The sequence below is a fragment of the Mastigoproctus giganteus genome, chromosome 10 (genome assembly GCF_048544385.1).
Source record: "Mastigoproctus giganteus isolate SK-2022 chromosome 10, ASM4854438v1, whole genome shotgun sequence".
NCBI lineage: Eukaryota > Metazoa > Arthropoda > Arachnida > Uropygi > Thelyphonidae > Mastigoproctus > Mastigoproctus giganteus.
The window spans coordinates 53,571,451-53,586,109 of NC_143584.1; the positions used below are offsets into that span (position 1 = coordinate 53,571,451).

At 36.1% G+C, this 14,659-nt stretch overlaps 1 protein-coding gene across 2 annotated transcripts in view; it reads left to right on the plus strand.

The window, feature by feature from the left end:
- LOC150079033 (twitchin-like) overlaps positions 1-14,659 on the plus strand; it is a 2,795,346-nt gene that overhangs the window by 2,488,658 nt on the left and 292,029 nt on the right. For both annotated transcript variants that reach the window (XM_090382361.1, XM_090382360.1), the window contains one exon: positions 7,055-7,207. In XM_090382361.1, coding sequence (XP_090238487.1) covers positions 7,055-7,207 — 153 coding nt within the window. The remainder of the gene's footprint in view (positions 1-7,054; positions 7,208-14,659) is intronic.

The window sequence follows — 14,659 nt, forward strand, 5'->3', positions numbered from 1 at the left end:
ATTGCCACTTCTCAGCTCATCTGCCTTATTTTTCTAGATCATATTGCAGTAGCATACACTGATTACTGTCATTAACCACTCTGTCAATTATCCGCAAATGTATCTGTATTATCTGCAAATGTAGATATTAAGGCTGATATGCCTGAGTTATTATCATTAAATATATATAAATTGCTTGTCGTGGTAGTCAAGGCAGAGAGATTAGTAAAGTTCAAAGCATAACTATATATTCACTTTTTGGCTATGGGAAAACTGTGAGTGATTGAGATTATTATTATTTTTTTTTTTTTAGACACTCTATGCTAATGCACCCTAAAACCAACCAACAAACAAACAACGACCACATTGGTAACTGATTAACAGAAATTTAGCAGAACCATATGATGCAAGAAAGCAAGCTTATACAGCATCAGTCAAAAAAAAAAAAAAACCTTTCCATTTCACCTATCCATTCTTTCCAAATGTTTGTCTAGTTCAGCCTTAAATTTATTTAAGCTATCAACTTCCACAACAACAGATGAAAGTCTGTTCCAGCAATCAACTATCCGATGGATAAAGGCAAACTTCTGCACATCTATTCTACAACAGTCTTTCCTCAATTTCAATCTATGCCCCCTCAGGTTCAGAGCAAGCGGAAGTATCCTATCATCATTGAGCCTGCTCAAACCATTCAAGAACTTCAACACCTCAATCAGATCACCTCGCAGGTGCTTAGTCTCCAGATGCTGCAACTTGCAGCATTTAAGACTCTCGTGGTAAGAGCACCCTTTTGTCCCTATCACCAATCTTGTTGCTGTTCTCTGTACTCGTTTTAGAAACTCTACATCCTTCCTAAAATGAGGCCTCGAGACCTGCATGCAGTACTCAAGGTGTGACCTGACTATTGCTTTATACAAGGGGATAATCACCTCCTTATTCCTGCTAGAAAAATTCCTGTATATCATTAACAAGACACCATGAGCTACTCTTGCAGACTGTCTGCACTGCTCAGAAAACTTCATATCTGCCTGCACAGTTACCCCCAGGTCTTTTTCGTTCTCCACCTCCCTGAGTGTAGTACCATATATTGGTATGTTTCTCTTGGGTTACTGCCACCCATATGCAGTACTTTGCATTTGTCAATGTTAAACATCAGTTGCCACTTCTCAGCCCATCTCCCTAACTTTTCCAGATCCTGTTGCAGTAGTATACTGTCTTCACTGTCATTAACAACCCTGCCAACCTTTGAATCATCTGCAAACTTGGATATTAAGCCTGATATGCCTTCATGATATCATTGATAAATACACAAAATAACAATGAGCCCAGCACCGAATCCTAGGGGACTCCACTAATAACATTAGTCCATGTACAGCAGTGTCCATTTATTCCCACTCATTAGTTCAACTGACATCCCTTTTGGCCTAAACCTTGAACAGTATTTTTTAGTTGGTATGAAAAGCCTATTAGCTTCCAAGATTAATTCCTGAATGCTTCCCGTTTAGAATTTGCTGTTGGTAACATCATCAGTTCGTCCTACTATATAGAATTTAAAAACTGTCTGAGACCACTGAAGTCACCCTTACAAAAGCAAAAACTTTCCCTTTACCGCTGATGGTAGTTACATCTTTAAGTAAATCTCACATCAGTACACTGTGATCGCTGTCACCTAGTATTTCCTTTATCTCCAAATTCTTAATGCATGAATAATCACTGCTGATAATCAGATCAAGAGTATTACTTCCTTGTGTTGCTGTAGAAAACAATTCTCCAATAAATTAACAAAAGTCTTGCTAGCATGCGAATGACCAATCCACAAGTTCCAGTCAATATCTGGAAAGTTAAAATCCCCCATTACAAGACATTCTGATTTATTGGCCCACTCTATTTCTCTGCACAATTCTTTGTTGTACTCATCAGAGTCATTAGGCCTATAACACACTCCTACTCTCATTTTCCCTTTCCCAGTGTTTATATCACAGCAAACTGACTCAACATTGCACTGTCTATCCTTTCCTTTCTGTATACGTTGTAATCCCCAAATTCCAATTCTGCATTGCTTATATCTGTATGATAACATGTCTCTAATATCCGAACATTATCTGCCTTTGATGTCTTGATCAGCACTTCAAATTCTTCAAATTTATTTACTATACTCCTAGCATTGGTGTACATACAAGCATACATGCACCTGTTCTTACTCTTAGTTAACCTAACACAGCCCATGTACAAGAACTCCCCGACTTATGTAAAGGTTGCGTTCTGTCTTTTTTGATTCAGTCAATTCAGTGAGCACAGTTACGAGTGCTCACTGAATTGACTGAATCAAAAAAGAAATGTTCGACGAACAGGTAAATAGAATTATTTATTGTATTTTTTTATCTCATGTGCAGGAAAAATTACAAAACATGCAATTTAAAAAAATTTAAAAATTATAAAATTACAAAAAAAGAGAGAAGAGACAGACATAACATCAGTAAGTTTTACCTCTCGTGCATCGTTGCCAGAATTGACGTCTTCAGCTGATAAATAAGCCACTGCGGAGGTTTGAGGGCTGTGAAGATTTAGAAGGGGTCAGCTGCTCAACCTTACAAAAGAACATATTAGTGGATGACCGGACGGTGGCTTTTTTCTTTTCATCATAGATTTCTTTGTAGCAGGCAAACATATCATTCACACCTCTGTTAACTTTTAAGAATCATTCACTGTAAGGATCCATCTTCTCAAACCTCGCCATTGCCGATGCAATTTCACAAAATGCTATTGCCATCTCTCTGGTGTTGAAGTGTCTCGGCTCCTCATTTGGTTCATCTTGAGCTTCGTCAGCATTTTCTTCCTTCACTATCACTGCCTGCAAATCAATAAGTTCTTTGTTAGATAATTCTTTCTCTATTAATTCCTCACGTCTTTGGCATCAACCTCCAACTGAAGTAGCTCTGCAACCTTTATAATCTTATCTGTAACCTCTTCATATGATTCGTCGTCTTTTTCAAATCCTTCGAAGCCTTTTACGTGCTGTAGGCATATTTTCTTCCATGCGGCATTTAAACAACTTTTAGTAATTTCCACCCAGGCCTTATTATTGTTTAAGATGGCATGGTAAATATATTGTAAGATTTCCAAAAATCTCGTAATGTAAAATTTTTCTCATCGTCTACTGCAGACAATGCCTGAGCAAATGTTGTGCGTAAATAGCATGCTTTTAAATTCGAAATAACACCATGATCCATAGGTTAGATTAGTGAAGTCATGTTTGGTGATAGAAATATGACTCTCACATTTCGATTGAAATCATCTAGATGCGTAGGATGTCCAGGAACATTATCTAATAGAAGCAAAATCTTGAAAGGAGCGTCGTTGTCTTTACAATATTTTTCAACCTCGGGAATGAAGCAGCATTTAAACCAATCCTCAAAGAGAGATATTGTTATCCATGCTCTCTGGTTCGATTGGAAATGCATGGGTAGAGTTGCTTTGTTGATGCCCAAGATGCCCATAAATGCACAAGAATTTCCAGAATGGTACACAAGCAGTGGTTTTAATCTGTAATTTCCCGCTGCATTAACCCCAAGCAAGAGCGTGGCCCTATCTTTTGATGCCTTGAAAACTGGCATTGTAATTTCCTCTTTGGCAGTGTATGTTCAATCCGGCATTTTTTTCCAATACAGAGCAGTCTCGTCAGCATTAAAAATTTGTGCATTGAATAGCTGCCTTCATCAATAATTTTTTCCAACACATCACAAAATTTCTCTGTGGCTGCAGAATCAGCACTGGTGACTTTACTGCATAAAGGCACTGGTGACTTTACTGCATAAAACATCGTGCTGATTTCCACGTTGTGGAAACCAGCACGATGCTTGAACCTATTAAACCACCCGTTGCTTGCCATAAAATTGGGTTGGGATTTGCCGTACTTATCCTTAATATCTTTATAAATACTTGTTGCTTTTGCTTGAATGATCATTAGACTCAGGGGCACTCACTTCTGAATCTGATTTTCCATCCATATTATTAACGGCTGTTCCATCTTCGATATAGCACCTGAACACTGTTTTGTGATCACTGTTGATATTAAGTGCATTGATCCTTTGACGTGTTCTTTTATACATCCACTGTCCTTTAAATTAGTATTCATTGTTGAAGCAGTGAGATTAATTCCCTTGCAATAGATGACAAACTTTTTCCTGTTTCGTACCTCTTAATTATTTTCATCTTCATTTATAAATCAATTTTGTTTCATTTCATGGCACTACCATGAAACTTGCACTTTTAATTGATCACTTTCCCTTCATCATTGTAATGCATAAATAGGAATGAAAAGAAGTTTCTGAAAATTTGTTTTTTTATATGATTGAAGATTTCAGTGAAGGAGAACACATTTCACCATAACAGTGTAAAAACACACACAATTACAGTTATTCGTATTATCACAAATGCAGTAAGATCAAGTTTACTACCCTTCTAAAATTAGATGCACTAACAGAAAAACCCAATAAACTGGAAAGAGCAAATGTTTTTATTGTTTTACAGTCATGACCTCCAGAAACGTGCTTTAAAAAAATATCACAAAGATGTTCAAAATTGATTCTTATAACGGAAACATATGATAACAGTGAAAGGGTAGTGCAATTTCCATTATAAATATGACCTTTTAGAGAGATAAATAGCTTAGTAATATAGCGAAATTTTCGAATTCCAAGGACTTAGAACAAATTACAAAAAAAAAAAAAAAAAAAAGAACAATGTGTTATTGGGTTCACATTACAATGTTTTCACAATACCTCCATTTACTCCTACGGGATACAAAATACGTTTCCACGATTTTTTTGAGTTTGCACCGTCCAGCAAAAACTTATGTAAAGTCAAATTTCTGTAAGTCGAGTATTACGTAAGTCCAGCAGCTCTTGAAATCTCCAGCAACTTGCTCTCTAGGCTGCTGCTCATTACAACAGAAGCAGTGCAAGAATCACTTTCACCGCTGCCTGCGGCTACTAGTAATCTTTTAGTCTGCGAATTCCCCCAACCTAGTAGTTTTCTGACCCACCTAGTGCTGCTTCTATAGCATCAGCAAATATTCTTGCACTCTTTCTATTTAAGTGTATCTCATCCCTGTAGAAGTAGTCTCTCCTGTTAGCAAGCACAGACCACACTGAAAAAATTCTACCCCATTGAGCCTTGATCAATCTATCCAAGGCCGAATTGATTCACAAGCTCTCATTGTATACTCCCTCCTCTCATGCCTGGGCAGAATTGCAGACATTTTCAAATTTAACTCTAACCTGCAGCTTTTTTTTAATATTGACCTGTATTTGTTAAGTAAATCTGCAGATATCTTATCTTAAGGTCATTAGTGCCAACATGTACAGCAATGTCACCTTTTATGCCCTTAAAAGATGATATCTGCTCTACAACATCATGAACTTTTGCCCCGGCAGACATACCCTGGTCCTGTTCAACCTATCCTTTTTGCATAATATATTTCCCATCTCCCTGACGATAGATCTCCCTGATAATAACTATCTTAATAACTAGCTTCTGTGGGTCCAACACATTCTGCCTTGGAGATTGCCACTGTGTTGCCTGATGAACCTGAGTGAGCCCTGGTGTTGAGTTTGGCAGCTGAGAGCTTGATGAGCTTCTCATATTACTTTTTTCGAGGACCTCTACTCTACACCTCAAGCTCTTATAGACGCCCGTCAGAACACTGAATTGGCACCTAATTTCTTCACAGTGTTTCACTATCTAGTTTTACATTAAACCTCACGCTATCAAGTTTGGGTTCAGCTAGCACAACAAAGACATCCTCCTTGGTTAGATCATGTCCTGTTCCAGAAAGGTCTGCAAATGTTTCACATTTCGCACATTTTTTTAGACTGTGATACGTTGGAGAATTGCCCCTTCAGTTCTCCCTCAAGCCACAGCACTCCCACTAATTTGTGATCGTTGCTCTGTTGCTCTAATCTGGGTGGCGCCTCCGTAGCTAGGTGGGCAGGAGTAGCAATGCATAGCACACGCTTCTTGATTATACCGGAGTTCAAGCCCGTGACCACCAAATACGGAGGATGCAGAAAAGTCAGGGAATGACCACCGCATATCCCCGGAGCAATATGGCCTTAGTTGCTAATGCTCCTAAAAACCAAATAACAACAACAACAGCTCTAGTCTGGGTCATGATTCCATTTAAGTACAATTTAAATAACAATGAAATTTAATAAGATTAATAAATTTTACTAGTAATACTATAACTATACTATGTAACAGATTTATAATACAGTACTACATGTTTCACTATCTAGTTTTACATTAAACCTCACGCTATCAAGTTTGGGTTATACATTGCACTATTCTGTATCATATAACAATTCTGTATTGTATAATAATGCTGCCTTTACCTTTTGAATGGTAAAATCTATGGATACTAAGTAATTAACTTTCAAAATCACTATCTAAATTCAAAATAAACCAAGGAGCTTGACTAGAATGGATATAATTTTTTTTTTTTTTTATGTACAAAAATATAATTCATTATTAAGCCCTTTGGGGAAACTGGAGTTCTCAGAAATCATATTTGACTTCCCACTTTTTCTTCATAGCTACAGTGGCAATCACCATGAAAGAAGCTTGCATTTCTCTCTTGTGCATCTGTGTGTGTGTGTGTGTGTGCGTGTGTGTGTGTGTGCACGCACGCTTGCATGAGAGAGGGAGAGAGAGAAAAGATTTCGTGACCAGTTTTGGCCTCTAATTTTGCTTAATGTGATTTTCAAAATAATAAAGACAACCCACAAAGATAAACACCTCCCTAGATCATACAACAATTGCAGCATTTGAGTGGCATGGTCTGTTTTGTGTAAATGGGTTTGGGCAATATCACAAACACTCCACAAAGCTGAACTTTAAAATTTATAAAGGAATTAATTCTTTGAAAAGTGTTTGAAAGCATCTACATTATAAGCAGAAGCTTACAGAAGTGTTCTATCTCTTAAAGATGAAACTAGTTCCATAGAGCTATAAATTTTCACGAAGAAAAAAACATTTCAGTGAAAAGTTTAAAACTGAATTCTAATTTATGTTTCAGATTAAGTGGATTATCTCCATTTGCTGGAGATAATGATGTGGAAACTTTAAAAAATGTTCGTGCTTGTGATTGGGACTTTGATGATGAAGCTTTTGCCACTGTCTCCAAAGAAGCTAAAGATTTTATTCGTAAACTTTTGCTTCGCAACAAAGAGTGAGTAAATATTTCTATTTATTTTAATTATTGAGCTCAGTAACATATGTAATACACTTCGTTTAATGGAACATTTAAAATACTTAAATTACTTTGGAGTATAGTACATAATGATAATTGCTTTTCTGAATATGATAAAGATAAAGAAAATGTATTAATATATCATAATCCTATAATGATGGAACTGTTGTATATTTAAATAAGGATTAGCATTTTGTTTTTTTGTTTATTATTATAGTGCAGTAATTATTCTAACATTCTGCAATTTAAATTTCAGCATTTTTTAATTATGAATTCTGTGAGGATTATTATTGTTTGAGCAGATCCCCCATACAATAAAATCCAATTGATTTGGAATAATAGGGGAAGATGAGATAGTCCAAATTAATGAAAAGTCTGAATTATAGATTATGATTATTACATAATTTGTTTAGGGCAATAGCCTAAGGTTACGAAGAAGTTAACTAACATATAGGTTTGTGCTATAGCATCATGTTTATACATAGCCAACTACCAAGTACAGGTGACCCCCGCTTAACACTGATAATTCGTTCCGGAAAAACAGAGCGCTAAGTGAATCCGCGCTAAGCGAGCTCCGCATTCCCATAAGGTAACATATGTATTTGTAAGTTGCGGTCGGTGCCATAGGATATTTCCTAATCAATAATAAACAGCAGTGAAAAGATGCACAAATGTCGGTCAAAATATTTAATATTCAAATATTTGTACATATAAAATATTCTCCATTACATACGTATATAATTATGTGGTAACTATTTACGTATCAAAATTAAACTTAAAATTCCAATTAAAATCATGAATTTAATTGATTTTAATTGATCTAAATTGATTTTAATTGATGAATTTAATCATGAAAAATGTGTCGATTTTGGGTTGAACTTTGGCCCTTTTCTAAATAAACTAAAAGGGGTATTAATTTTAAATCCCCCGCAGCATTACCACCCAACAATAAAGTCACCCGATCCTTTGCCGCTTTGAAACCTGGCATGTTTTTTGCTTCTTTCAATATGAAACTTCTTTTAGGCATTCATTTCCACAAAAGTCTTGCTTCATCTATGTTATAAACTTGTTGAGAAGTATAACACACAAAATACCCCTCTTCAATAATTTTAACAAGTTCTTTTTTGAAAGTTTCGGCTCCTTGATCTGCACTTGCGGCTTCTCCCTAGATTTTAAATCTATTCAACCAGCCCTTACCAGTTTTAAATGGTTCCACATTTTTTTTTTTTTTTTTTTAGGTGAGTTTTCTTCAGATCATCATATTGGCTAATCTCTCTCTCTCTCTCTCTCTCTTTTTTTTTTTTATAATATTTAACTTAACTGAATTCTGCATTGGACATTATCTTCAATAAAATTAGTTAAAGTCTTTTCCATTTCAATCCTAATAGCCAGCCTAGCCCTAGTTGCTTGCAGTGGAACAGCTATCTTTCCCACTGCTAAAATTAATTCTTTATTTTTTTATAATTGTTCTTACAGTTAAACTTGCAAGTCCTAAATTATGGCACACATTCGCTTGTCATTGACGGGAATCGATTCGCTTCAAAACGTCTAATTTAATTTTCAAATTCAGTCTTTTTCTTACATTTATAGTCTTCGTACTGCGCTCAGACGTTGCTTTTTCATTCTTATCGGCCATTATTAACTCTTCTAAAATGTAACTGTGTTGGTTGCATTAATTACGATACAATGTTCAAGTAAACTGTCCGTTACGCACGATGTCTAATACTGTACTGAGTGATGACTATACTTCGGATAAATGCATATTATGCAAATATTTCAAGCAATATACTTGATTATTTTTTAAAATGTTGATCTGGGAACTAAGTTACAAGTGACTGTCTGCAATTAAATTAGCGTGTGAGAAAATTTCACTGAGCGTGGGAAAATTTCTCAAGTCGGCGTGGGAAACGCTTTAATGCTGTTTTGCTATTCATTTTCAAGATATGGACTCCATCAAATGAAACGATTTCGTTAAATATGCCAAAAATGCAATCTGTAAAAGAGCGTTATTGTGATCTGTGACAGTGTTATAGTCAGATACGGGTTATAATATAAGAACAGCGTTATAGCGAATCAGCGTAAAGCAAACCGCGTTATAACGGGGGCCTGCTGTAGTTACAAAATTGGCATCATTTAAGTATATTTCATATTGTGAATGCCTTCGCGAGTTGCCATGATATTGCACTACCTCGAATAAGTAATGCTTCTCTAATAGAGAAGACTGCTGTTACTTATTCTCGGCGGATACCACCACCCAGATGGCACCATTTGAAAAATGGTATGGGATAAGATACTGCGTTATCCACATACTGTCCCTATTAGACTTAGGAAAGCAAAAAAAAGTGTAGGAAAATGATAGTAGGAGAGGAAGAAGAAGAAATTCCGTCGAAAGAGGAAAGTGACAGTTACTCCTCACACTCACTGAACTAAACACTGATGAATCCCCCGAATAGACAACACTTCCCCATTAGGGAAGACTGTTGTTACCTATTCTCAGAACGATGGACCCATCAAACCCACCCCCCCCAGATGGCATAGTTTCAGAGCTTATTGGCTCTTCATCGGTAGGTGGGCAGGTGCCTTGGTATTGCAATGATGACAATCCACTTATGAAGTATAACTCTACAATATGAGCGATGACCAATGGTGTACAGTAATTGAAATTTACATAATTTGTTTAGGGCAATAACTTCAGGTTATGAAGAAGTTAAATATATAAGTTTGTGCTATAGCATCATGTTTATATGTAGCCAACTACTAAGTAGTTAAAAAATTGGCATAACTTAAGTATATATCATATTGTGAATGCCTTTACAATGAGTTGCCATGATATTGCATTACCTCGAATAAGTAGCGCTTCTCTAATAGAGAAATTTCTATGAACAAAAATATAAAAATAGACAAAGTTCTATTTACAGCTAGGTGGCAAGTTTGAATAAAATGAAACAAAGTACAATACTATTAACCAACATGATTTTTACCTCCACTAATGTGTCAGTTGTTTGCAGTCAATTTTTATATTTGCATATATTTTAAAAATAATTCTTAAAATTTCACTTCACATCACATCTTCTACATATACAATTTTTGTATTTATCTATAATATGTATATTTTAATACAATTTAGGGAAGTATTTATAAACACTGATCTGTTGTATTATCTGCAAAAATAATGTTTGCATGATCCACAGAAGGTGAATCAGGAAGCCGATACCCAGATGTAAACACTTTATCAAAAAAAAAGAAACAAACAATCTTTGATTGTTTCCTTTGATAAAGTGTTTATATCTGAGTATTGGCTTCTTGATCCACAGATAGTGTAAGGGGGCATGAATTCAAACTCACTTTGAATTTATGCCTCCTCAGGTTTGTAATCTGAGCAAAAGGAAGAATCCCATCAGCATTGAGCCTGCTCAGACCATTCAAGGCCTTATACACCTCAATCAGATTATCTCACAGGTGCCTAGTGTCTCCAGATGCTGCAATTTGCAGAACTTAAGCCTTTCTTGGTAATAGCACCCCTTTGTTCTCTCATCTTGTTGCCCTGCTCTGTACTCATTCTAGCAACTCTACATCCATCCTAAAATGAAGCCTCCAGACCTGTACGCAGTAATCAAGGTGTGGCCTGACCACTGCCTTATACAAAGGGATAATCACCTCTTTATCCCTGCTAGCAAAATTCCTGTATATCATTGACAAGACCCCATGACCTGCTCTGGTATCCTGTCTGCACTGCTCAGAAAACTTCATATCTGACTGCACAATTACCTTCAGGTCCTTTTCATTTTCCACTACCTTGAGTGTAGTACAACACAGTTAGTACATTTCTCTGGAGTTACTGCTATCCATGTGCAGTATTGGTCAATGTTAAACTTCAGTTTCCACTTCTCAGCCCATCTGCTCAACCTTTCTAGACCTTACTAACAAATGGGCAGTTAACAGACTGACAGGTGTTACACCAGTTTTCCCACCATGGCTTAAAAACTGATGTTTAAGTTGGGCAGTCTGGCAGGGATTTCACTTTGAAAACATAGTGGAAAAACAATTGCTTCTGTTGAAACAATAATGATATCTTATTTGTTTCTATATGCAGATTTTGAACAGGAAATGTTCAAAATGCTCCAGTAGAAATGTGGGCGCCTCCGTAGCCAGGTGGGAAGGAGCAGCAGTGCGTAGCACACGCTTCTTGATTAGACCGGGGTTCGAGCCCGTCACCACCAAATACGGAGGATGCGGAAAGGTCAGGGAATGACTACCGCATATTCCCGGAGGAATATGGCCTTAGTTGCTAATGCTCCTAAAAACCAAATAACAAACAAACAGTAGAAATGTGGCTGGCCTGATGGTCATTGAGTCATATAATTTAGTTTAGATTAATGCAAGTCACAATGTAGACACAGTAAAGTGCATCAGTCTACACCACATTACATAGAGAAAAAAGAATACAGAGGATATTCAAACCTCTCTTGCACTTTGTGTGCTTCGATAAAAACTTTTTATCGAAGACAGGCCCCTATATTCCATTTATATCTTGTACAACAAATGTACTAGATACAAATGGAATAGTATTTTGTCCAAGTTTCACTTCAGGTTCAGGATGAAGATTACCATTATGACAAAAATGTTCACAAACTGAATTTTGTGGCAAGAGTCTAAAGAAAGCCACTGCCCACAAGCAGGAGCGATCAATGGTTTATGTAGTTTTCCTTCAGTGATCCTTGTCTTTCATTACTGGGAAAATTGCTAATCTTTGATATAGAAGGCACTGTTTGCACTTGGGAGAATTTTTCCATAATGAGATTCACTTTGTTAGTAAAAAACATAACACTTAAAACTTATCCTTGGGGAACCTCCTCCTCTTGTCAAAAAGACAGTGAGAGAGGGGAAAGTGGATCCTACATGAACTTGGAATGACTAACGGGATAAAAAGTTTCCAATAAAAAGAGGAGGTGACTTCTAAAACTGAGCAGTTCAAAGGATCTCTAACGATCACAACTTGGAGATTTTTTTAAAAATCTCCAAGTTGTGATCGTTAGAGCTTTTCAAAAAAGAAGATGGGCACTAGATGCTCTCATTTTAGAAAACCATCTTGAATAAATGTTTCTAGTCTAATTGAATGATCCAATGTTCTTTTGGAAACTATGCTGCATTCTGGAAAAGAGACCATTTGCTTTCAAACACCATATAAGATGAGCATTGACCATTCTGTCCAAGATTTTGCACAATCAGTTAGTCAGAGCAAGTGTTTAGTTGGAGCTTTAGGATCAAACAACACTTGTCTTCCTAATGGTGAAACTGCATTCATCTTTTATATAATAAATAGCCCATTGTAAAACTGAATCCTCTTTTATGAGAAATCAAGTGCCGTATTTTCATTTTTCTGTTTCAGGACCAGGAACTGTGGTCCTGAAACAGAAAAATGATGAAAGAAAGATAATATTGCAGAGATGTTAGAAAATGTTTTCCCAAGAGAGTGGATCCTACATGAACTTGAAATGACTCTAGCTATTTCATTTGAATCTGTAATAATGTATTCATTATATTCCAAGAATGATGAAGGATGCAATTTGTATTTTTCCCTTCATTTTTTAAATTTTGTTTCGGACCACCTTAAGGATGATCAGCTGAGTAAATCAGATTCATGATTTTGGCTCTTTTGCAAACATGGGTGATGCTTTGGTATGTGCATATAATTGCTATGAGATTTAACATGATGAATATTTTTGGAATGTCCCTCAAACTTTGTTTTGAGCCTTTTTGCTGCTTGTGCATTCTGTGGTTTTGGAAATGATGGAAATCAGATTTTTGAAATTGAAATTGCAGACTGTGTCTTCCTTTTGGATTACCAAGGTACTAAAAGGAAGATACAGTGTGCCACTAAGTAATGAGTTTATCACAAAGAAGTGATCTCTTCCATACAGGTTCTCCTCAACCTCCCAAAGTGAAGAGATAAGAGAAGGGGAAAACCCATATGGGTAGGCATGTGAAAGAAGGTGTTAGTTCTCACATTTAAAAGGGAAAAGTCAGTGTTCATAAGCATATGTTCTATGATACATCCCCTCCCATTAATGTTTATTGAAATTCTTATGAAATAAGTCAGGGAGGGGAAGGCAAACTGCATAATAAGATATCACACTTATAAATGATATCTTATTAGTACTAGCAATAGATAAAATAGACTATTAATAAAAATCCAACTGCAAGTCTAATTACTACTGCCTCTATTTTAATTATGTGTAGCAAATGCCGAAATGGGGACCACGGGAACTATGGTCAGTGCCACTCTATTTTCAGCTAGAATAAACTACATGACAAGTGATATTCCATATTACAGTATACATGTACCTCTATGCAGATGACCTTACTGTTTCATGCCATTCTCAGAACTCTACAGAGTGACACCTTCAACTTACATTGAATAAATCTACTTCTGTGAATAAATAATAATGTCTACCACTTCCTACAGAAATCTATAGCAACAGTTTTTTGTTTGGACAAAAAAAAAACTGTTGCTATAGATTTCTGTAGGAAGTGCAAAATTCATCCTGCAAGGATTAATTTTCCACTTCCTACAGTTAGGAGGACATACAGTACCTGTGACTAATAGCATCCAATTTATAGGTTTAATTCTTGACAGCAAACATAAAATGTATATGAACTGCCTGTTTAAAGAAATTGAACATGCTCCAAGTAATCTCTGCCCTTATGTGGGGTGCAGATCGTGTGGCCTTTCTTCATTTATATCAATCCCTAATTAAATTCCATTTTGATTATGGACTCTGTATATGATTCTGCTAGAGAATGTGCACTAAGGTGGATTAATTCAATTCAACATAATGCACTCAGGCTTGCTCTGGGTGCATTCAGGACATCCGCAGTTCACAGTCTATATATCAAAGTTCGTGAACTACCATTATTCTTTCAGAGAAAAATGCTATTAGTAAATTATGCAGTAAAAATCGAGCTTCCGTTTTCATTCTATTTGGCCATACCTTTCTGATGCAAAGTGGATCAACAGCAAACACACCTGTTGGTTTTAGTCTATGTGAGTCAAAGGAAAATTGGAAAATATACCTTTGCAAAATACGTCAAGAAACAGATAATGCAGTCCTTTTTTTTAGGATTCCTGCCTAAAATCAAGTGACAATTACTTCCACAAATGGGGGAAACAGTCCCTAGCCAATATGAATATTAGGCAACTCCATGCAGCTCATATACAGAATTATATACGTTTCACTGAAAAATATATATATACTGATGGTTCTAAAAAACTGATACTGCCACAGACATAGCAGTTATAGTTATCTTTCTTTACACTTCCAGTTTCATTTCTTCATTGGTTGAAGGCAGCATTTTCACCATTGAGCTCTTTGCAATTAAATTAGCACTAGAAAATATTGACCTCTCTTCTAGTTCTGACTACATAATATA